The following is a 24425-nucleotide window of genomic DNA, read 5'->3' on the forward strand; positions in this document are numbered from 1 at the left end:
TCGTCAGGCTCTGGTGAGTGTGCTAAGTTCTGCTATCTGGGCTGACTTGCATCTCATGTCTTGGGGTCCTTAATCTAAATGTTGGGCTGCCTCCTGTTGTAATCCAAAAAATACGCATTTCCCAGCAGATGACAGGTCTGTAAAGATCTTTTCCAGGACCAGACTCTCATGGACAAAACAAGACAAGTATAGCTAAAGTTTTCATAAGGTCTTTTGCTAAGTGACCAAAGGCAAAATGCATCCAAATGATGCCATTCTGAGGGGGAAACCTAAACTCATCAGACCCCAGGACTGACTTGAATAGTAGACCTCATGGCACCTGTACCCAACCTCTTCTCTTTGAATGTCCTCTAATAGAATCACAACAGAGAATGACAAGGACAAACAGAGAAAATAGTATTGTTACTGAAAAGGCAGTTTTCCACCAAGGAAAAAACTTTCAAATCTGATCATGTAATGAAATGATTCTTAAAAGATATCTAATTTCCTAGGAGACACAATTAATTTAGCACTTGGTAACACAACAAAAAGTGAATCATGAGTCAGGCCCAAAGAGATCTTTATCCCACCATTGCAATCAGAGATACCCCCAAGCAAGAGGCTCAGGGAAGCTCCGGGAAGCACGCTGGTTTTTGTTGTTATTGTTGCTTTTTATTGTTTGTTTGTTTTTATTGAAGTGCAGTCAGTTACAATGTGTCAATTTCTAGTGTACAGCACAATATCCCAGTCGTGCATATACATACATATATTCGTTTTCATATTCTTTTTCATTAAAGGTTATTACATGATACTGAATACAGTTTCCTGTGCTAAATAGAAGAAATCTGGGGTTTTTTAAAATCTATTTTTATATACAGGCATACTAGTTTTGAGTTGAGGGTCTGGGGCTATGGCACTGACATCTTCTTACATGGATCTTGGTAGAACTTCCACATTGCCAAGTTCAAAAAATACCACCAACGCTTTGTTAAACTTTTGCTTAATCAAGCAAAGCTGATTTATTAGAATTTACTTAAGTGAGGTGGAATTTCACTTCGATTGTTTTAGAAATCAAGTATACAAAAAAGAAAATGGTATGCTTTGAAGATCTTCACTTTGCTAATTTCTGATGCTAGTTAATTTCTCCCTCCCTCCCTCCCTCTCTCTCTCTGTCTCTTTTTAAACACACCTTAGAGGAAAGCAGTCTGGCAATATATTTGAATCCATCTTAAATAGATCATAGATTAGGAAAAAGTGGTCTTTTGTGAATTCAGATCTATCTATATCTGGTCACGTAAAATTGGTCAAGACAGGGCAGCTCTACCACACACTCCCAACGCTATGTGAAATGCCACGTGAGGTTTAGGAACCCACAGGAGGCATATATTCTTGTCGTCTTCTGCTAGTCAGTAAATGGTGAAATAACCAATATGTGCATAATACGCCACCCGAGATAATATCTTCTAGTTCTAGAATTTTCTTTTTCTTGAATATTTTGCTTTTCTGACTTTACATGTATTTTACGGAAGGTACGCAGATGTGAAATATTATTCCTAAGTTAATTTTGAAACAAAATCACTATTACTCTCATATCAAGCTTCTGGATCAATTTAGTAGAGAGATATCCTGAAATTACTAGCAAATTGTTAAATATCAGTTTTTAGTCTGTCAAATACACCAGGTAAAATTGTGAAAATAATAAAAAAAGAGATAGGAGAGAGAGAAATTTAATGTGGAGTTTTCAACCTTTGATCACTTTTTTCATATAAAATTCACTGAGGTAATACACAAATAACTTAGTAAATTTCATTTCAAACAAAAATTTATTTTATACTTTGATCTCTTTTATATGATAACTATTCAAAGCATTTTTCTCTAATCTTTCCAAAACAAGTTACTAAATTAATTTCTTCCAATATGTGTCCAAAGACAGAGATTTTAGATTGCGTCCATTGCAAAACTTCAATTACTTAGCGTTTATAGAAAACTGAATATTCAGGCCAATACAATTTAATGGTTAACTAAATATCAACCCCTATACTGTCAATATAGATGTCAAAGGTTGAATAAATACCTCTAATAAATAAATGAATAAATGCCTATTTGGAAACTATGTATGTGTATGTCTGTTTTACTTTTATTTTTAATAAGTTCACACTACAAAAAAGTTGCAAAGATAGTAAAAGGAATTCCTATATAGCCTTCAACCAGATTCACCAATTGTAAACATTGTTATCACCTTTGTTTTATCATTCTTTCTCAAATATATAATCATTTGAGAGTCTACTATAGCTATCTTGTCCCTTTTCCTCTAAATTCTTCATATATCATTGCAAAGAAAATGGACTTTCTTGTAAACAGGTGCAACACACATAACAGAAGAAGGAAGTTTAACATTAATACAATGATGTTATCTAATATGCAGCCCACATTCAAATTATATCAGTTGTCCCAATAATGTCCTTACGCTGTTTTTCCCAATCCAGGATTCAATCCAAGACCACACACTGCATTTACTTGTCATGTGTTTTCAGTCTCTCTAAACTTACAGATTACGTCAACATTTTTTATTTTTCATGACATTAGCATTTTTTTTAAGTATAGTCATTTTTGTAGAGTGTCCCTGAACTTGGAATTCTCTGAAGTTTCTTTGTGGTTAGATTCAGGCCATGCATTTTTGTCAAGAATAACCACTTGTTGTCAGTTGTTCCATTACTACATAAGTACGCTTTGAAAATTTGGCTAAGATGGAATTCTTCCATTTTCTTCAATGTGGTTACTATTTTTTCTTTTGATGTTAGTAAGCAATTTCTAGGAAGAAACTTTAGAACTGTTTAAATATTTTCTTATCAAATTTTCATCCAAATTTTAGCAGCTACTGCACATTCTTGTCTGTATCAATTATTATGATGACTGCAGCACAACAATTTTTAACATCATTATTTCTTCTGATTGTATAAATCTGCATTCTATTGTGCAGAGTTTTTAAATCTCTAGTACAAAACTGGTTCCTTGTAATCAAACTCTCTGAAATGTGAAATAAAACAAAAAAATAGCATTCTTTGGCTCTAAATCTGATTTTACAGTATTTTCTTTTACAAAATTAAAAAGTTCTCCTGAGATAAAAGTGAAGTCTACCAAGCATCATGTTGGTAAAGTACAAATCCAATATTTGTTTAACATTAAACATTAAATTCCAGCATTGTCCTTTTTTAACTTAGTTGTATTTTTGTGTGTTCACCAATTAACATGACCTGTAATTTTTAAAACACATTAACTACAGTATTTTTAAAAAACAGAAAAGTCTGAGTAAAAGCATATAGTTCTTAAGATGAGTGCTTGTTAAATCTCAGACAGGTTTACAGCTGTCCAATTCCCACATTTTACAGAAGAGGAAATAAAGTCCCCAAATGGACAAGTTAGTTACATATGGTCACATCAGTAATTAATTAAAAAAAAAAGCAAGCCCAGAGAAGAGGTCCCCTGTTTTCTATGTGTTAAATTATCTAAAAGGAATGGTTAATTAACAAAAATTAAATTTTATAACACAAAATGGTTTAAAAAAAAAGGTTTCAGATTTCTCTCCAGATATTTATATGAAGTCCTTTGAGAGTCAAATAGGAAGAACATATCATGACTAATGCCCTTTTTGAAAACTGTTAAAATTGCAAAATGGAGAGCACCAAGCTCCCAAAAGCAATAAGATTTTTTTTTTTCAGGAAGCAAGGCTTTGGTAGGTCTGGGGACCTTTCTGTCTCCCAAAGAGGTATTGAAATAGTCCTCACTCAGCAAGAGAATCATCCCAGCTGTTCAGGCTGTGTGTGCAGTGGTGCCCATGCTGTCTGCTCTCAGTCATGCAGAGATGAGGACGGCCTTCTAGAAATGCAGCACAGCACTTTGTTCTCTGTCTTCTGATGCCCCTGCTGTCTCAGCAGCATGAGGTGCCTGCAGAACTCTGCCTTTCTATCCCTGGCATTCTAAAGTAGACCTCCAAAGAAAAGATGTGGTTTGGTGATTTTGCAATCTTCAGAATTTTTTATTTTTTTGAGGCTTCAAGACATGGTTTCAGTCCACATAGGAATAACAGTCATCCACTTTACTTCCTTAACTGGAATGATCTCAGTTGTAGGAAGAAAGGAGTTTGGAGCAGACTTGTGAATACTCCCAGTGATGAGCTTTCTGAAGCTTCCAATAATGCAGAAGACTTTGGACAAGAATTCTTTGCATATTCACATCTGGAGGTCCTGGTTCATACATCAGGCAAATATATTTCTCTGAAATAAATAGTTTTTTTTTCTTCACTCCATCATTTACTTAGAAATGTATATTAAATGCCTACTACATGCCAGGCACTCTTCTAAGAGATGAACAATCAGAAGATGTCCTTGCCTTCACTGAGCTTTTATTCTAATAGACCCATAGAAGGAGACAGACAAGAAACAAATAAATATGTAATGAGTCAGGGGATGAAATTTGCTGTAAATATGCATTGAGCAAGTTAAAGAAATAGAGTGACTGTAATTAGGCAACTTGTATGAAGTGCTCAGGGAGAGCTGTCTGATTAGGTAATATCTGAGCAGAGATATGAAGTGAGAGAAGAAAGCTCAGGTACTGGTGGAAAGGTCCTTCAGGAAGAAGAACAGCATGGCCCTAAGTGGGAACATGCCTCGTGGATCAAAGATCAGTAAGAAGGCCTTTGTGGTTTGACCAAAGTGAGCCAAGGGAAGAGAGTAAGAGATGAGGTCAAAGAGGGAGCAAGAAAGGAGTGGAAACCAACTTGTGCAGAGTTTACAGTCCAGTGCAAAGACTTTGGCTACTACACTAAGTGAGATAAGATGCCTTTTAAGGTCATATGATCTAACTTAAGTATCTAAAGACTCTAACTGTTGTGTTGAAAGGAAACTACAGATATCCAAGAATGGAAGATGGGGGACCAATTAGGAGTCAACTGCAGTAATAATCAGTGGCACATTGACTAGGATAGTAGCAGTGAGGGTGATGAGACAGGATTGGAACCTTACTTATATTTTGCAGCTACAGTCAACATGGTATCCTGACAGAGTAGATGTGAGATGTGATAGAAAAGACTCATCAAATTATTTAAAGGCTTTGATTTCAACATAATGGAAAGATTTCAGTTGCTGTGAGTTAAGATGGGAAGACTGTTGATGTTGCAGGTTTGGGAGAGAAGATGAAGTGGTCAGTTTTGGATGTGTTAAGTTTGACATGCCTATCAAATATCTAATTAGAAATGGAAAATACATATAGTTGGATAAATTAATCAGAATTTCAAGGGAGCGGTTCAAGTTCAAGAAACACAATTTGGAAGTAGAAAGTGTATAAACTGTAGCTAAAGCGTGAACCTGGAGAACATCAGCTGGGAAGTAGAGAGTTACGAAGACCTCCAAATTCTAAGCTCTGGTTCGTTTGAGAGGTTCGTGGGTTGGGGCAGAAAAGGATTCAGCAAAGAAGATGGAGAAGAAGCAATGAATGAAATGAGAGGAAAACCTGAAGAGTGTAGAGTCCCGTGTTGGGTGAAAAAAAATGTGTCAAGGAGAAGAGAATGTTCCCCAAAGACAAATGCTGCTAATCAATCAAGCAAAATGAGGGCTAAAATTTAATCATTAGATTTAGCAATGTGGAGATCACTGTAGGCCTTGATAGAAGTTTCAGTGGAGTAATGGAAAAAAAGCCATAGGAGAGTGGATATAATTACAAACTTTCAGAAAGAGAAATTAAGAAAACAATCCCATTTACAACTGCATCAAAATAAATCAAATACCTAGGAACAAATTTAACCAAGAAGGTAAAAGACCTGCACACTGAAAACTATAAGAGATTGATGAAAAAAGTTGAAGAAGGCACAAATAAATGGAAAGATATCCCATGCTTGTGGTTTGGAAAAATTAATATTGTTAAATGTCCATGCTACCCAAAGAAATCTACAGATTAAGGTAATCCCTACCAATATTCCAATGGCATTTTACAGAAATAGAACAAACAATCCTCAAATTTGTATGGATCCACAAAAGACTCTGAATAGCCAAAGCCATCTTGAGAAAGAACAAAGCTGGGGGCATCATGCATCCCGATTTCAAAGTCTATTATAAAGCTATAGTGATCAAAACAGTAGGGTATTGGCATAAAAACAGACACATAGATCAGCAGAACAGAGTAGAGTTCAGAAATAAACCTACACATATATGGACAATTAATTTACATATTAGAATATTATTCAGCCATAAAAAAGCATGAAATCTTGCCATTTACCATGACATGAATGGACTTTGAGGGCATTATACTTACTAAGTGAAATAAGTCAGAGAAAGATAAATATCATAGGATCTCATTTATATGTAGAATCTAAAAGATGAACAAATTCATAGATATGGAGAACAGACTGGTGGGGCTGGGTGAAATGGGTGAAGGTGGTCAAAAGGTACAAACTGTCACCTATAAGTCATGGGGACATATGTGCAGCCTAGTGACTATAGTTATTAATACTGTATTGTATATTTAAAAGTTGCTAAGAGAATAGATCTTAAAAGTTCTCATCACAAGAAAAAAGAATGTGTAACTGTGTGGTGACAGAGGTTAACTAGACTTACTGTGGTGATCATTTCACACCGAAAGTGCTGTATACCTGAAACTAGTAAAATACTATGTTTTAATTACATGTCAATTAAAAAAAGAAGAATAGAATGCTTTGGTATATTTTAAAATGGCTCCTTTCCCCCTCGGCCTGCTGGAAGCACAAGGGTATTTTTCTCTGATACTCATTGTGGGGACCTGGTAGACTTCCTGGAGGTAAAACTCAGGAAAGTGTGAGGCCCTCCTATGATTAGGTTCCCCTTGGAGTTTTCTCTCTCAGACTTGTCCACACAGAGCCTCCAGGAATTCATCGCCTACACTTTAGATTTCCCTGCCTAATACTGGTCTTTGCAGAGGTTTCTGCTCATGAACTTCTACTTGGGCAAGTTGTGATTCTCTGTTTCTGCCTGTCTGTCTCTCATTTTTGGGAGGCAGCAGTTTCCCCTGGGACCTCCCTTCTCTGACATATCTAAGAAGGGTTGTCAATTTTTCACTTTGTTCAGCTATTGTTTGTTTCTATAGCTGAACAAAGTGAAGGCTTCTAAGTTCTTTACATACCATACTGGATACCAGAAGTCTTGAGGCAATATTTCAATTACCATCCTAGTCTGGGTGTTAATATACAGTCCAGACTCTCTTTCTGCTCCATTGAACTGTTCAGGTGGCTCAAGATCAGCATCCTCTCCCTCCTGCTAGCAGTACTGTTTTCCCTAGATCTTCTGTACAGATCTATTCCCGGACAGAATAAGGGCACATAGGAACCTTCAGCCCAAGCTCATTGCTTCCCATTTGCCCCAAAAGCTTCCAACCCTGAGACCAGCACATACATCAGCCAGATCCAAATAAACTGGAGAGTATGTTTCCTGGCTCTCCTACTAGCCCCACACATATCCCTGTTCTGATCCCTCTACTCCATAATTTTTAATCACCATACCTGCCTTTGGTATCAACAATACAGAGAAAATAAGACTATGAAAAGGAATATATGTATGCATATGTATGACTGAAACATAATGCTGTACACCAGAAATTGACACAACATTGTAAACTGACTATATTTCAATTAAAACAAAAAAGAAATATATAAAATAAAAAAATACAGAGAAAATAGAAAAAGGGGCCACAATTCACCTCCCTACCCTCATCTCCAGCCATGTGCTTCCACATGGAACTTTCACTGTGGATAAAAGATCATTTAGAGAAAAGAGAAGGATAATGTCTATGTAACTCTAAAATTTGTTCTATTTCTACCATTCCATACTTTAGGGAGGGACATAAACCAACAGACCAGACTGAGAATTGTTACCAAACCAAATGTGGGGCTGCTCGCCTGCACACAGTGAAGCCAATCTACCTGACACTGGGTTGTGGTGAAGGAAAGCACAGCCCTTATTTCAGGGCACCAAGCAAAGAAAACAGGCAGCTCACGCTCAAAAGAGCCAAACACCTTGATGGTTTTCAGGGAAGGGGTTTTAAAAGCAGTGTATGGGAGGTGCACGGTCAGCTCATGCACAATTCTCAGACTGGTTTGCATCAAGGTGAAGTTTCAAGCATCATCAACCTTCTGGTTTCAACCAGTCTAAGGTCTATATGATTGTAGTCAACGTTTTCACCTGGTGTGGGGTCTGCTTCCTGTAAAAACAACTTAGGAGTATGTGTAAGGCCTTTATCTATAGTTTTCAGAGAACTGAGATTTTGGTGACTCTGCTGTGTGGCTGGTTTATAGTCTGAATTGTTATCAGTTCCCTGGCCCAACAGACAATCTTTGTTTCTACATCTACACATTTCCTCACCATTAATTCTGGGGCCTCTGGAGACTCAGGGAAGGCCTGGGAGACTAAAGCAAGAGCCTTTTACTTCAAAGTACAGGGACATGGGGTCTTGTATACGGCTTCAGAATAAGGGTATCAAAACATGTGCCACTCGAAAGTCCAGTGTAAATTCCTCATCTGAATTGTGGAATGAGAATGATAACAGAATTTACTTTGCTGTCTTTTATGTCACCAGCCATGCCATCCTCTTTCTCACAGAAGGGACACAGATACTGGCATGAAGGTTGAAGACATAGCCACTCTGTTAGAACAGTGAACATGCCTTTTGCATGAACTGATTCCAAATGAGGATAAAAATTTCCTGACCATCCTCCTCATCTTCAAACCATGCATTTTAAACAATACCAAAAGAATTTAAGTTCCACTGTGTCTAGGATCTTTGTCTAGTCTACATATTGATATACACAGAGCACCTAAAACAATGTTCATTTTAGGCACTTCACAAATATCTGTAGAATGGCAAAGAAGACAATGTTTTAATACATCAAATCTTGGAGGCAGTGCTCTGGAGGTATAGCTCAAAGACACACTCTAATAATGCAAAAAAAATCCATATTAATAAAAAGTCTGACTCCATTTTGATGTTTGACTGCTTTTAAGGTCCACCACTATGCCTTTCTTCTTGCCCCACATCTGATAAGGACAAGCTGATAAGAAACCTGGTGTTCCCTCCATTGGCAGCAACGGGAACTTATGATCCCACAAGCCTCATCCCATTCAAATGGGGACTCTCACCTCAGTCCTACCCTCTGATCACCACAGAACCCCAAACTAGCAGCTTCTGTCTGCTCTCAAGATATTTTTGGACCTGCTTGGGACCCTGCCCTGTCCCCATGTGAGAAATCTCATTACGAAAATAATGAGCTCTTCCTACCCTCTTAGTGCATGTGTGCCATCATTAGTCTTGATATCTGAACCAAATTTTGGATGGCAGGGGTAAGAGGTCCATCTCATCTCAGTAGGCTACATCTTTTAAGATTCATTTTTTAATCTTACAAAAAGTGTTAACTTTTACATTCTATTCCAGAATATATGCATGTTTAAAATCAGTGCTGCAAATAAATTCTGAATGCTTAAATAAATGCTTCAAAAAATTCCCCCCCCCTCAAAAAGAGTACTTTGAGTGGAACTGACACCTCAAGAAGATGAATAACATTTATCTCATGGCTTCACCTACTCCCTGCATTCATCAGAGCAATGATTACTTCAGTTTGAGAGGCACAGATGCAGTCCTATTCCACTAATTTATAAATGATGGAAACTAATGTGGAGGAAATTTCCAAGCTTACACAGTTGGCCAGAACAAAGATCCTGTGATTCCTATATGTCAAATATTCCCATAATCTAGTTTTTTATTTTTATTTTGCTATATCTAACCATCAAAAACTAATGCAATCAGAGAGTTTGCATAAGTTATGCAGAAGCACAGTCAAACATAAACACCAATTACAAATTACTACCTTAGGAATTAGAAACAGAGAGCCAAGGGAGAGTTATGAGTAAACAACTATAAAAAAGCAATCAGCATCTTTTTGTGTACTTGTCAGCTATTTGTATGTCCCCTTTGGGAAAATGTCTATCCAAGTCTTCTGCCCATCTTTTAATTGGATTGTTTGGTTGTTGTTTTGGTTTTTTTTTTTTTTTTTTTTGGTTTTTTGGTTTTTTTTTTTTTTTTTTTTTTTGCTATTGAGTTGTATGAGTTCCTTATATATTTTGGATATTAACCTTTATCAGATAGATGGTTTGCAAATATTTTCTCTGATTCTACAGGTTATCTTTTCATTTTGTCAGTTGCTTCTTTTGCTGTGCAGAAACTTTTTAGTTTGATGTTATTTCTGCTTTTGTTGCTTGCACTTTTGGTGGGATCTCCAAAAAAAGAAAAAAAAAATCGTTGGTAAGGCCAATGCCAAGGATCTTATTTTCTGTTTTCTTTTAGGAGTTTTACAGTATCATGTCTTATGTTTAAGTCTTTGATCCCATTTTAAGTTAATTTTTGTGAGTGGTGTAAGACAGGGGTCTAATATTGCATATGAATATCCTGTTTTCCAAACACCATTTATTGAAGAGACTGTCCTTTCCCCACTGAGTATTCTTGGCTTCTTGGTCAAATATTAGTTGACTGTGTATGCATGCATTTATTTCTGGGCTCTCAATTCTGTTCCATTGGTCTATGTGTCAGTTTTTGTGCTAGAAAAAGAAATATAGACTATTTCCAAAGAGTTTTGCTTGTAACTGTGATAATAGACTTAGAGAACTTCAGGATACTGTGCTCACAGCCAAGACCAGAATTAAAGTCCATTTATCGAGTTGCAGGGACCTGCACTGACAGGCCATTGTAGCTGTGCCCCTTGTAAGAGAGGGGAGAGAGAGGCTAATGTTGCCCTTACAGCTGTGAGTCAGAGTTGAGTGTTCCATGAGTCTTAATCCAGTCCCTGCACAGAGGAGGCACTGCTGAGATAGGGTATATACAGGATTCACAAAAAAAAAAAAAAAAAAAAAAAGTCACCAAGAAAAAAAAAAGAACTTTCATGGTTTATATTGTCACTGAGTTGTTATTTGGGTTCTTGTGGTTTTATGGATTTATTTATGAGTAAAATCATAACTATATATAAATAGATATGTACAAACACATCAAAATTAATTAAAGTGAATAGCTGGGTGACCTTGGCAAATTACCTAAATTTCTTTTTTTTTTAACATTTTTTATTGATTTATAAGCATTTTACAATGTTGTGTCAAATTCCAGTGTAGAGCACAATTTTTCAGTTATACATGAACATATATATATTCATTGTCACATTTTTTTCTCCATGAGCTACCATAAGATCTTGTATATATTTCCCCGTGCTATACAGTATAATCTTGTTTATCTATTCTACAATTTTGAAGTCCCAGTCTATCCCTTCCCTCCCTCTGCCCCCTTGGCAACCACAAGTTTATATTCTATGTTTATGAGTCTATTTCTGTTTTGTATTTATGCTTTGTTTGTATTTTTTTTTTGTTGTTTTTTTTTTTAGATTCCACATATGAGCGATCTCATATGGTATTTTTCTTTCTCTTTCTGGCTTACTTCACTTAGAATGACATTCTCCAGGAGCATCCATGTTGCTGCAAATGGTGTTATGTTGTCGGTTTTATGGCTGAATATATTCCATTGTATAAATATACCACTTCTTCTTTATCCAGTCATCCGTTGATGGACATTTAGGCTGTCTCCATGTCTTGGCTATTGTAAATAGTGCTGCTCTGAACATTGGGGTGCAGGTGTCTTTTTGAAGTAGGGTTCCTTCTGGATATATGCCCAGGAGCGGGATTGCTGGGTCATATGGTAAGTCTATTCCTAGTCTTTTGAGGAATCTCCATACTGTTTTCCACAGTGGCTGCACCAAACTGCATTCGCACCAGCAGTGTAGGAGGGTTCCCCTTTCTCCACAGCCTCTCCAGCACTTGGCATTTCTTACGCCTTCATTTCTCATCTATCGGTACTGAATGGTGCTTGATGTGACTTAATGAGTTAATACAAGTATTAAACATAGTTCCTGGCACATAGTTGGTACCATTTAAATGTTAGCCATTATTAGTATAACCATGTTGAAGCTCACAACCGGTATATAAAAAGTCTTGGTTTAAATCTTACGGTTACCAGGGAAAGGGGATGGGAAGGTATAAATTTGGGAGTTTGAGATTTGCAAATGTTACCCACTATATATAAAAATAGATAAAAAATAAATTTCTTCTGTATAGCACAAGGAACCATATTCAATATCTTGTAATAACCTTTAATGAAAATGAATATATATATATATACACACACACATATATATATATGCGTGACTGGGACATTATGCTGTATACTAGAAACTGACACATTGTAACTGATTTATACTTCAATAAAAATAAAATGTTACTAAAAAATTTTTTTAATAAAAAGAATAAAAGTGGTTAAGTGGGGGAAAAACTCTGGGTTTATATATATCTTCTTCTTTAGATATGAGCTTCTGGAGGATAAGGATCACTAATTCAACAGATTTACTGAGATGTACTGTGTACCACGAGCTGGACCAGATATCAGGGTTAAAATGGTGAACAAGACCATGTCTTAGTCATTCCTGTACATGTATCGATCCACACAGTACCCAGAAAAAAATCAGACGCTCAAAAATTTTCCTAAATCAATAAGTAGCTGAAAATATAGAAAAAAAAAATGCTGAAAGGATGAATTATGCCCCTACAAGAGTATTGGTGGGGGGAAATGTAAAACCCTATATATATGTACTGTGACCTGTTTGTCAAAAATTAAGTCTAGTTTGCAACTAACTGCAAAATGTTTTTAAAGCACTGTAGAAAACCTGAAGCTCTCTGTGTATAATGCAGATAGTTATAATTAAAATAACTAAATTGTGAAACTAACATGAATGGATCCATAAGGTATGTTAGGTATAACTCCTAGGAGCGTTGTATTCCTATTTGCTTCATCAATAAATTGCCTTATTTAATTCTATTAAGGGGGAAATAAGATTGGGAATAAGATAGGGAGTGTTTGTGCTAGTTTTTAAAACAACAAAATCCAAAATCATTAAGTGACATAAATTTGTCAGTAAGTGGCACTATATGTGTGATTCAAACCAAAATTGGCTAACAAGTGGCAAACATGTGATTCAAACCTTGTACTTTTTGTCATGCTACAAAAACTTCCTCATGGTACAAACTTAAAGAATTGTTTGTTTAAGGATCAAAATTAATGAGGTTACATATCCATAGAAGAAACCTGACTTGGAATTTTTCATCTCTCACTCCCAATTAGCTGTGTCTAACTTGTTTAATTGTGCATAACTTTTAAAAAGCTTAACGTGTAAAACATTTTAACTCTGATATTAAGATCTCAGAAACTTGAGTTCAGTTAACTTATAAGTTAATTTTTTTTTAATTACGTTCGGTGCTGGAACAAAATCTGAGTAAGACAAGAGGAGGAAAGCAAAGCACTTAACTGTGAGAAGATTGACTGAAGCCTTTCACGAGAACGGAGTAAAAACTGTGAATTTATGTTAGCTTTTAAAATTCATTAAATTAATGAAGATGGGAGGAAGTACTCAGCTTCAACGGGTAATAGGATATTTCCACGGAACAATTTTTTTATTCAGTATCATAATAGGTGCAGGAATATTTGTTGCTCCTAAAGGGGTGCTAAAGTACTCTTCGCTCAACGTGGGGGTCTCCCTAAGCATTTGGGCGGCTTGCGCCGTAGTGTCTACGATGGCTGCTCTGAGTCACGCCGAGCTGGGGACCACCTTCCCTCGGAGTGGAGCACAGTATTATTTCCTCAAGAGATCTCTTGGACCTTTCATTGCTTTCTTCTATCTCTGGATCAATCTGTTTAGTACCCCAGCAGGAATTGCTGCCCGTGGCTTGTTACTAGCAGGGTATATCACCCAGCCTTTCTATCCCGGATGCTTTGTTCCCGAGATGCCGAAGAAATGTTTAGCGCTGGCCATTTTATGGTGCTTGGGAATTCTGAATGCTCGAGGAGTGAAGGAAGTGACTTGGTTTCAGACTGTCAGTACGGTTGTGAAAATGACAGTTCTCTGCTTCGTATCCGTAACTGGACTCGTGTTGGTGGTGAGAGGAAGAAAGGAGAACCTTGACAGGTTTGAGAAAGCTTTCGACGGTGAAGTTCCAAATGCCTCGCAGATTGCAGAAGCCTTCTTACAAGGACTGTATGCATATTCTGGCTGGGGAGTCCTTGTTCGAATAGCAGGTAAAGTTATTATCCTTTAATTATAAAAAATACCAAGAGGCTATAAAAATATAGTGGTTAATTTAAACAGCTTAATTCTAAGAAAGAAATAGTACATTGTTTTGCTATAATGTTTCTCTCTGTTGCTTTCATAAGATGGATAGAAATGCATTAAACTCTCTACAAATGTGGCTTTCCAACTTGGGAAAGCAAAATATTTTCCAGGTGTTTACAAATTAAAACAAGTAAACATAAAATTGACATGGCTTAAGGACTCCACAGCAATTGCATTTTTTTTAAGTGAACAAATATTTTAATAGTCTACAATTCCTAATTATAACAGACCCTGACCAGAGAAAAAATTTGAAATCCAGGAAATATAAATTAAAATAAAGATTATCTGTAACCAATTACTTTGTATATACACACATGTGGGGATCACACTGCTCATTTACTCTTTTTAACTTTATTTTACTTAAAGTATATAGTGAGAATTCATAAATATTATTAAATATAAATGTTTTTTCATGAATACACAGTATTCTATCTTATGAAATTTGACCATTTTCCAAACATTTTTTCACTGTTGGATCCCAGGATTGTTCCCAGTTTTTCACTTTAAAATTTTATACTTATTGTTCCAATAAGCATCCTTTTATGTGGATTTTTGTGGGTTTCTCATTGCTTTATTAGAAAAAAATTTTTGAAGTAAACTTACAAAGTGAAACAAATATTTAGAAATGTCTTGAGAAATATTGCCAAATTGTCTTGCAGAAAGGCTCTACAAATATATCTACCAGTGTGAATTAAAGTGACTACTCTTGGCATTATCATACCTTTTTACATTCTTTAGATTTGTGGAAATCAAGTTTCAGTGTTAGAACTCACTTTTTCTTCAATTTCTAATGGGAGGGGAGAGTTTTGCAAATGTTCATGACCATTTACATTTCTTCTTTGTAAGACATGTAAATATTTTTCCCAGTTTGTTGGATTTTACAATTTTTCTTCATAAGATTTTTAAGACTAGAATTTTAATACCTATAGTATCAAACTATCAATCTTCTAATTTTTCATTGTTTTCATACTTGAGAAGTCTTTCCCAATCTCAAGATTTAGATAAATATGTGTCTGTGCTGCTTTCTCTAAATCTGTATTGTCTTACTTTATATTTTACTTTTTAATACACATGAATTATTTTGAAGGAGTTGCATAGTGTGAGTTAATAATATAGTTTTCTATTTTCCAAACAGTTAAACACCTATGTCAGTTTCAGTGTTGGCAATATACACTCAAGTTTAATCCAAGGTTTAACTAGTGTAGAGACTTAATCCGAGGAGTAAAAATAGCAGGAGAGTCTATCCTAAAGTCCTGGGATGTTGTGACCAGTTAAGCTGTTCCACATCTTCATTAACACCCAGTTATAGTTCTACAGTGTTGGCCGTAAGGGAAAGGAAGATTTGTTCCAGCCCTCCTGACCTAGAATCCAGGTTTTCTGAGTTGCTTTCTTATCCAAGAGGCTCATGTTGAGTATAACAGATATATAACTTTGAAACCCAGAAATTAGCACAATGCTGTTGCTTCTACAATCAATAGTTTACCAAAGACATAGTAAATAAACATTCAACAAAAACGAACTCTTGCTGCATGCAGTCATTTCTTTTTCTTAATACATGTTAACATTGAAACCACTTTCAAAGGTTATATAATTCATCATTTTTTAATGAGTGGCTTTTTTTTTTTTTTTTTTTTCAGGAGAGCTGAAAAACCCTAGTGAGACTATCCCCAAATGTGTGATTACTGCACTTACCCTTGTGGCACTGATCTACTTACTGGTTAATGTTTCCTACATAGCAGTCCTGACTCCAAGGGAAATCATATCCTCAGGTATGGTGACACAGAAACAGAGGAAAGATACTCCCTGTTTCATTTCCCTGAATAAAGGGAGTTTCTAATATACGGTGAATCCTTTTGCATACTTTAAGAGAATTATGCTAAATTGGCTCATGTCTGGGTTATTGATTGACTGATTTAGAGAGAAAAGTTTAAAAGGTCAAGCAATATCAATAATATTCAACGAGATTATGCTAAACACCACAATAGGACAGAGATTGTCACACTAGATAAAGTCATCAATCCAACTATATGCTGCCTAAATGAGACACACTTTAGAGTCAAAACCACAACTAAATATAAGTAAAAGGATGGAAAAAGACATACTTGCAAACAGTAACTGAGAAAGCTAGAACAGTGACATTAATAAGAGACAAATAACTTTAAGACAAAAAAAAAAGGTACTAGAGACAAAGAAAGGCATTTCATAATGATAAAAGGGCCAAAGGACAAAAAAGATATAACAATTATAAATGTATACACACCTAATAACATAGCCCCCAAATACATGAAGTCATATTAATGTAACTGAAAAGAGAAACAGACAATTCAACTACCATAGTTGCAAATGTCAATATATTGCTCAATAACAAGATAGAAAATATAGACCAACATAGAAGATCTGAGCAGCACAATCAATCAAACTGATCTAATTGTCATTTACAGAGCACTCCCCCAAACCTAAGCAGAATATACATTTATTTCAGGCATTTATGGGACATTCTCTAGGATGATGCTTGGATATAAAACAAGTCTTAAGAAAAAATTGAGATTTATGTCATCGAAAATATTTCCTTCACCAGCAATAGAAACCAAACAACAATCAACAACAGAATGTAATTTGGGAGATCCTACATATTTGGAAATTAAACAACACACTTCTAAATAACCCAGAGGTCAAAGAAGAGATCACAAGACTCTCAACAAATATAAAGAATCTGAGATACAACCCTAATTGTAAGCTTACAAGTTAGCCTGGCACAGTTTCATGGATGCTGGCAATGGAGACAAAGACAATTTATTTTTCATAAAAATATCAGTAGCTAAAATATCATTTTTATGCTGATTCCCCAAACCTCAATTCCCACAAGACAAAGCAAAAAAACCCAGGTGATACTTCCACATGAGTAGAAGATCACCAACCTCGGGGAATTCAGATCTTTTACAGTATCTTTTATAAGACTTCCTTCAGGACGAGGGTCCCAGGAATGGCTCTGAAAGACAAAAGATCAGTATTGTCTTCTCATTCTTGTATTTCCCAGAGTCTAAATGTTCCCTCTTGGGGACCCACAATTTCCACTATAAGACGACTTAGCAAACAGTGTACTCAACAAAGTGGTAATTATCCTTATAATCTAGGACCACAACAATACAACAAGAGAATCCAGGTACATGAATCAAAATTAATTTTGAATCCTCTTGGCTTCCTTTTGGCAAGAGGCTATACCAACCAGGTGAGATTGAGGTTGCTGTGTGAGGAAAAGAAGAAACAAAACCCAGCAGTGACCAGGAAAGCCTCCTGAGTTTCCAAAATAGGTCCATATAACTTCTTATCCTATTTTCCCTAATCATCACCCCAGAAGCAGCCAAGAGTGGATGATCACTTTCTAGGGATGGTTATATTCAGTGACCAGACTACCTGACCAAGTTGTATGGACCAGATGAATGCGAGGGAGGCAAAGTCAGAAATATTTTTGTGTTCGTTTTTGAGGAAGCCATACAAACACTGAACAATATCAGATGTCTTCAAATGGTAGATAGGAAAGATACATTGAAGATTGATGGGGTTTTGTGATAAAAGATACACAACCCCTCAGGGTCTACTCTTTACCCTTCTAGAAAAAAAAAAAAAAGGGTACACAATTGCCAGATTTTGAAACACATAACACAGATTAGTTTCAAAGGCCACAGTTGTGTGGCCAGAGTGGGCTGATCAAATTGGAACAGCCAATTTGATCTGAAGAAGGGCCACTCCCAGGAGAGAGTCAAAGGTGCCATGTGGTCTGTCTGCCAGGAGTGAGCAGGGACAACATCTTGTGCAAGTGGCCTCCCTCACTGTGAACAAATGGTCAAATCTTGGCAGAAGTCACAGTGTGGCATTCGGTGTTAGCCTCTGTAGCAAAAATACGGAGTCCTTTTCCTTATGTCCAGTATGTGATGGTAAATGTGTTGCCACGTCTAGAAAGATGATGAATTCAGACATCAATCGTGGCAATCTGGATAGCGTAATAGCAATCAATAGTTTGCTTCCAGTTACTCCCAACAGGGAAGGGGCTCAGTGGACAGAACTTAAGGCTATCTTCCTAACCATGGCCAACTTGCCCTCTGATGAACTTTGCTTTATTTTTAATGACTTGAACTATTGCCACTGGCCTGGGTGTTTGGTCTGTCACTTGGAAAACTACAGACTGGGGTCATAAACAGTGGAAACAAATCACAGCTCCTGACTGAACAATCTGATGATTGGTTACCCATTACTGAGCAGAATGTCTGTTTTCCACTCTGTGTAGCTGGTGCTGAGGCTAACAGCTGTAGCCACCTACTGGGCACCACAGGGCTTGGCTTAGCTAAACCGTCAGTGGACCACACCCAGACATTTACAGGAACCCTTGTGAACAGAGGGCCCCACTGAGCCAGCAGCTCCGCTTCAGTCAGCAGACTGGGATATAGCTCACACTTTTTCATGCGAAACCAAGACGCCACTGGGCCAGGCCAGCTGTGCTCCTGAATATGCCATCCCCACTGGGTAGGAGAGGCCTGCTGGGCTCTGTACACCTTGTTAATAATTAAGTCCAATTTAATCGAGTTATATTTTTCTCTAAAGGGTTACACCTGGTACTTGTGTCATGAAGGAAACAAGTCAAAAACCTCCAGGGCCACCTCCAGCTATAAAGTGCCTCTCTTCACCAGGGGATACAATAGGAAAAATCATCAATCACATAGACTTATAGGCCAAAGGAGTAATTATCTCTGTGAATCCCCAGAGGTAGACAGTGTGCCACAGCTTGCTGGGCAGCTTTCAATATAGCCTGTCGATTTGTTCCTCTACTCAAAGGATATCAATCTGTGAATTAGCTGATACAGAAGACCAAGTAGAATGCCCAAGTGAGACACATACTATCTACAACACACAAAGAATCCATAAGGTGCTGGATCTCCTTTTAGTAGTAGGGGACCAGAGACAATTTTTATTCTTGACTGCCAGAGGGACAAAGTTTTGTGATTTTACCTACACATGTTCCCAAGAAACCCTACTTGGCAAGCAGGATCCTAAATTTTGTTGGGGTTCATCCTGTTGGTAGAGGTATAATAAAACCAACTCAGGTCTGTTTAGACTGCGGATTCTGACTTGCCAGCCAACTGTACATGAACGTTACAGAGTAAACTTTGGATATCAGAGGGCAGAGCACTCTTGCAAAATTCTGAACACCACTGGTGGCAAATAGCAGGGGAGTTTAGGAATCCTAGGGGAATACTGGGAAAGTATATTGAAGGTCTTGCCACGATTTGTCTTGGTCTTTAGGAGCAAGTGGGGTAGAAAAGAAGTGTTGGCAATGTTTTAGACAGAATACCAATGACATCAGTCGATACAGTGGTTTCCATTACAGTCACAAGTTCTGGAACAACCAGGACTACAACTGACCAGTTCAATCAGGAGCAACAATTAATCACTTGCTAATAATCCACTATAAAGCTCCAGCTTCCAGTAGTTCTTGTCACTGGCCATACAGTAATAGTTATATTGAAATGTTGCATCTTTTACTCACCCTGCTGCCTTTAAGTTTTCAATCAGGTTTGTTGTGTCTCTCCTACTGAGATATTATATTGTTTTGTTGAACCACACAAGGAAGGAGGAGAAAAGGGGTTCAGAAGGAACCTACATGTCCCACTAGCACTCTCTACATGCATCTCTACCTGAACAGGAGAATCACCTCTGGACTTTTTGATCATTCATAGTCCAAGCATCTAAAGTATCAATACCAATACTATATTCAACAGTGGAAGTCATGAAAATATACTGCTTTGAATTGGCCCAAAGGGCTTTATTCACAAAGGAGCATCTGTGGATAGAGGGTTTCCCTTCTGTGCTATGAATTCTACCCAATTCCCCTTTATTGAATCTAGCCCTCAGTCCACAGCACAGGGTTTGCTGATAACTTGGGAACCTGTATCCAAAAGCCTCCATAAAGTTTCCCAGCATACTTGGATGGGTATAGCCTTTAGGTCAGGGAGACCTCAATCAGACCCCTAATTACCTTTCTCCTGAAGACACCTGAAGTTGAGGAGGAAAAGGGTGGAAGGGAAGGCCATGGGAAAAGAGAGAGTAGCTGTGTGCCCCTAAGATACATTGTTTTAAGTCTTAAATTAACAAAACTGGCCTCCAGAAGAAATAGAGTATCTGAATAGATCTATATTAAGAAAACAAATTGAATGAATAATTTAAAAATCTTCCCACAAATCAAATCCCAGGCTCCAGTAGCTTCACTGACGAATTGTATCAAACATTGAGGAAAGAAATAATGTCACTCCTAAACAAACTCTTTCACAAAATAGAAGAAAAGGGAACACTTCCCAAGGTGTTTCACGAAACCTGTATTTCTGTGATACCAAAGCCAGAATAATTCTTTTCACAAAGAAAGAAAGTTACATACAAATGTTACATACAACATGTATTGCTCTATGCACTACAATGCAACAGTTCTTAAAAATATTGGTAAATTGAGTCCAGCAACATACAAAAAGGATTATACACCATGAACAAGTGAGGTTTATCACTGGTTGGCTTAACATCCCAAAATCAATTAATGTTTTGCTGTATTAACACAACAGACCAAAATCACATTATAATAGTAAGAGATTCATAAAAAGCATTTGACAAAATCCAACACTCATTCATGATTTTTAGAAAACTTAAAAAAAAAAAACAGGGATAGAAGGGATCCTCCTCATTTTGATAAAGGGCGACTTCAGCCTACTGCACCAGTCCTTTGTCTTTGCTACAATTACCATTTAATATTTGTTAAGTTGGTTGATTAAAAATACTATGTCAGTTATATAATTAGTGGCTTCTCTAATTGTTTTTTTACAGATGCTGTTGCGATCACCTGGATGGATAGAGTAATCCCTTCCATGCAATGGGCCATTTCAATTGGTGTTTCTTCCTCAATAGTTAGCTCCCTTAACTGTACCGTATTTTCAACATCAAGGTTGTGGTATATGGCAAGCCAACAGGGCCAGCTACCTTTGATCTTCTCAACTCTCAATATCCAGTCCTGTCCAATTGTAGCTGTGATTCAGATGCTCATCTTTGCCTCCATTTTAATTATACCCTCAGACTTAATCCTTTTAATAAACTACGTGGGGTTCACAGACTGGATTCAACTTGGTCTAATGATGACAGGCTTGCTTAAACTGAGATACCAGGAGCCCCACCTATCCAGACCTTATAAGGTAAATCAAACCCCAAAAATTAAAAAAATTCCCTTCATCTTTCTAAGACGCATTATGTACTTTTAGTACTTTTTTTCTCATATCTGCACATAAAATCTTTCTAGCCCATGGTCAGACCATTTTAGGAATACCCGATCTAGAGAACAGATTTTATACTTTCTGGCTCATGAGAGTCTTAGACCATTTTCAATTTGAAATCTCAGGAGAGAAAGCACTGGACTGGTCCTTGTTAGAAAAAGCAGAGGACCCTTAGGCTTTTTTATATTATAATACAACTAGTGAAATTTGAGTCAAAAGGGACTGTACATGGGGTGTATGATGTTTGTACTAGGTCTCAGTGGAAGTGATTGACCAATGTCCAGGGCCAGTGATTCCATGAGTGCCCTCTGAATGATACTACTTTAGATGACGTTGTAGGCTTGCCCAGGATTTTTCAAGCTTCTCACCTCAAATGTCTATCAGTGTATAAGGCTCCAGCTTTAATGGCCAATGTAAAAGAGCTACACTCTAGACATTTGTGAGGAGTGCAATCACAAACTCATTCATCTCTCAGAAGCTTAGCTCAGAGGCAGGACATCTATGGGAGACGGACAGAGGGATCAGCATTCTGCCTGTTCCTCAAGCTACCGAAAACTTTCTCTATGTGAACTACATCTGAAATGCTTCACATAAGCTGTTGGAAGATTTTTTTTTATTCTAATTGTCTACTGTAGCCCATTCATCTATATTGCAGATTTACCCAAACCACCTCTGGCAACTCATCCCTGTATGTACTGCAAGGAGATTGATATATTTTTATGTTGTACAACTGTCTCTCTATGTAGACTCATTGAAGAGTATTCTTTCTAATATTTGTATCAGAAATACTTGTGTTTCTAGGCAGATTATTTAGTTTTCTTTACAAATACTCAGGCTTTGTAAGACCATGCTTCCCCTCAGGCTAGAAAGCTTTAAGCTGACTTAGTGGTTAGTCATTAACTTGTAAATGCATGATTGCTATACAGCATTTTTTATTGTTAGGCCTATGTGTTTTTTTAATGTGTTTTTTAATTGTTTAACAAGCAATCTTTGCTCTATCAATGAACCATATTCTAAAAGCATTCAAGGGCCCCCTTTTACAATGTACCTTACATGTAAGGGAAAAGGAGTAACAGAATTCCCACAGCTATACCTCAGCAGTACACAAAGATAGAGGGTAAGCTAGAAAGTTAAAAAAAAGAAAACCAACACAGTTTAGAGCTAAGATTTTCAAACTCTCCTGTGAAAAAGAATAACTTTGAAATGTCTTTCATAAATTCAGACTCCTGGACATCATCCCTGGCAACTCTAATTCTTAGTTTGAGGACCAGAAATCCATATTTCAAAATAGAAAAAAAAAGGGAAAGATAATGATAATCTTGCATCTGAGCCATTTAATGATTCAATAACTACGTGCTAAGCAGCTGCTATGAAGGGTGGAAGGCACGATGTGTAGATAAGTTGGCCGTTAGTAACGCCATCAACAACTTCATAGTCTAACAGGGAAGAGAAAATAGTTACATGAGATGCAGTAATAGGCAATAATGAGCAGCATTTAACTGAGGATTCATTGTCCGCAGGTACTGTGCTTTCATTACATATTTAACTGTATGTGCTTGTTTATTCTTTAATCGTCCAAATTACTTTGAAAGATACATTCTTAAGGCCCATTTTTAAAAATTCTTTTTTAAGGGGGAGGTAATTAGATTTTTATTTATTTATTTTAATGGAGCTACTGGGGATTGAACCCAGGACCTCATGCACACTAGGCACATGCGTATACCCCTGAGCTGTACCCTCCTTCCTTCAAGGCCCATTTTAAGGGAAAAGTGAGGATAAGAGAAAGTGAATCCAAACTCTGTGGTCCTTCTATGCTAAAAATGTGCCAAAATGAATTATATATGGGTAATATATTAGGTTATAAATGGATACTATATTAGGTTAAGGTGCAGAAAACATTCATTTTGACATTGCTTGAGATAGAAAAGACAGAAAAATTGGGGGTGAAAAAATGCTTTATGGTAACAGTATGGAATGTTTCATAATGTCTTCATTCAAGAGACCTGAATGGGCAAGTAGCATGGACTGATGAAAAACTCAGCGAGTTTCAGCAAAAGAATAAAATTACTAAGTAAAAGCCTTCAGTTCTGCTATTTCACACCCCAAAGAGACTACCAGTAGATTATTTTCTCTTATATAAACCTCAGGAAGACCTGGTAAAAATTTCTTATCAATGAAACCAACTTCCTCCCTGTTAAACAAATGTTTGTAGACAAAATGTTTTACATTATTGTTTATAATAACCTCCAAGTCCACTCTAATACAAATTTATGCTTGTTCTCAGGTACGTTTGCCATTTGTATTCGGAACCATAGCCGTGTCTTTGTTCTTGGTTTTGACACCAGTTATCAAGTCTCCTCAGATGCACCATATCTACGTTCTTCTGTTTATCCTCAGTGGACTTTTGTTTTATTTGCCTTTTGTTCACTTCAATTTGGGTTCTACATATTTCAACAAGATAACTTGCTTTTTACAGTTACTATTAAATGTTTCACCTGCTGATGACACTGATGAATATATTTCAACAGAAGAAACTCTACAGAAAAACCCACCTGAAACTCCAGCAAAAAAAGAATAAGTTATGCATATTGGATGAATGACTGATTTATTAAAAGCATCTTTCTTTTTCAACCAGAGGAATACTCCTTATATGTGTATACGTGTGCTGCGCATGTAGAACACAACCAGCACAAGACGCTTAATGCCCGGAACTTTCACATCTTAACTCTCCTTGTTTGTAACTGAAGCCTTTTACTTCCCCCCAATAAAGCGTGCTGATCCCAGTCCTCTGAGGCTGGAGTAGATGTCCCGTTTTTGTGCATTGATGCTTCTGAGCTTATTATGTCACAGTTCACACTTGTTTTTACTTG

At 36.9% G+C, this 24425-nt stretch overlaps 1 protein-coding gene and 1 long non-coding RNA gene across 2 annotated transcripts in view; one reads left to right on the forward strand and one right to left on the reverse strand.

The window, feature by feature from the left end:
* Positions 1-24425, reverse strand: part of LOC105088512 (uncharacterized) — a 132831-nt gene that overhangs the window by 94474 nt on the left and 13932 nt on the right. The gene's annotated exons all lie outside the window — the stretch shown is intronic.
* LOC105088511 (solute carrier family 7 member 13) lies at positions 13354-24359 on the forward strand. The gene is made up of 4 exons (XM_010979378.3): positions 13354-14157; positions 15889-16020; positions 21116-21477; positions 23840-24359. The coding sequence occupies exons 1-4, from the start codon at positions 13473-13475 to the stop codon at positions 24131-24133; spliced, it is 1473 nt and encodes a 490-aa protein (XP_010977680.1). The 5' UTR covers positions 13354-13472; the 3' UTR covers positions 24134-24359.

The sequence above is a fragment of the Camelus dromedarius genome, chromosome 30 (assembly GCF_036321535.1).
Source record: "Camelus dromedarius isolate mCamDro1 chromosome 30, mCamDro1.pat, whole genome shotgun sequence".
NCBI classification, from domain to species: Eukaryota; Metazoa; Chordata; class Mammalia; order Artiodactyla; family Camelidae; genus Camelus; species Camelus dromedarius.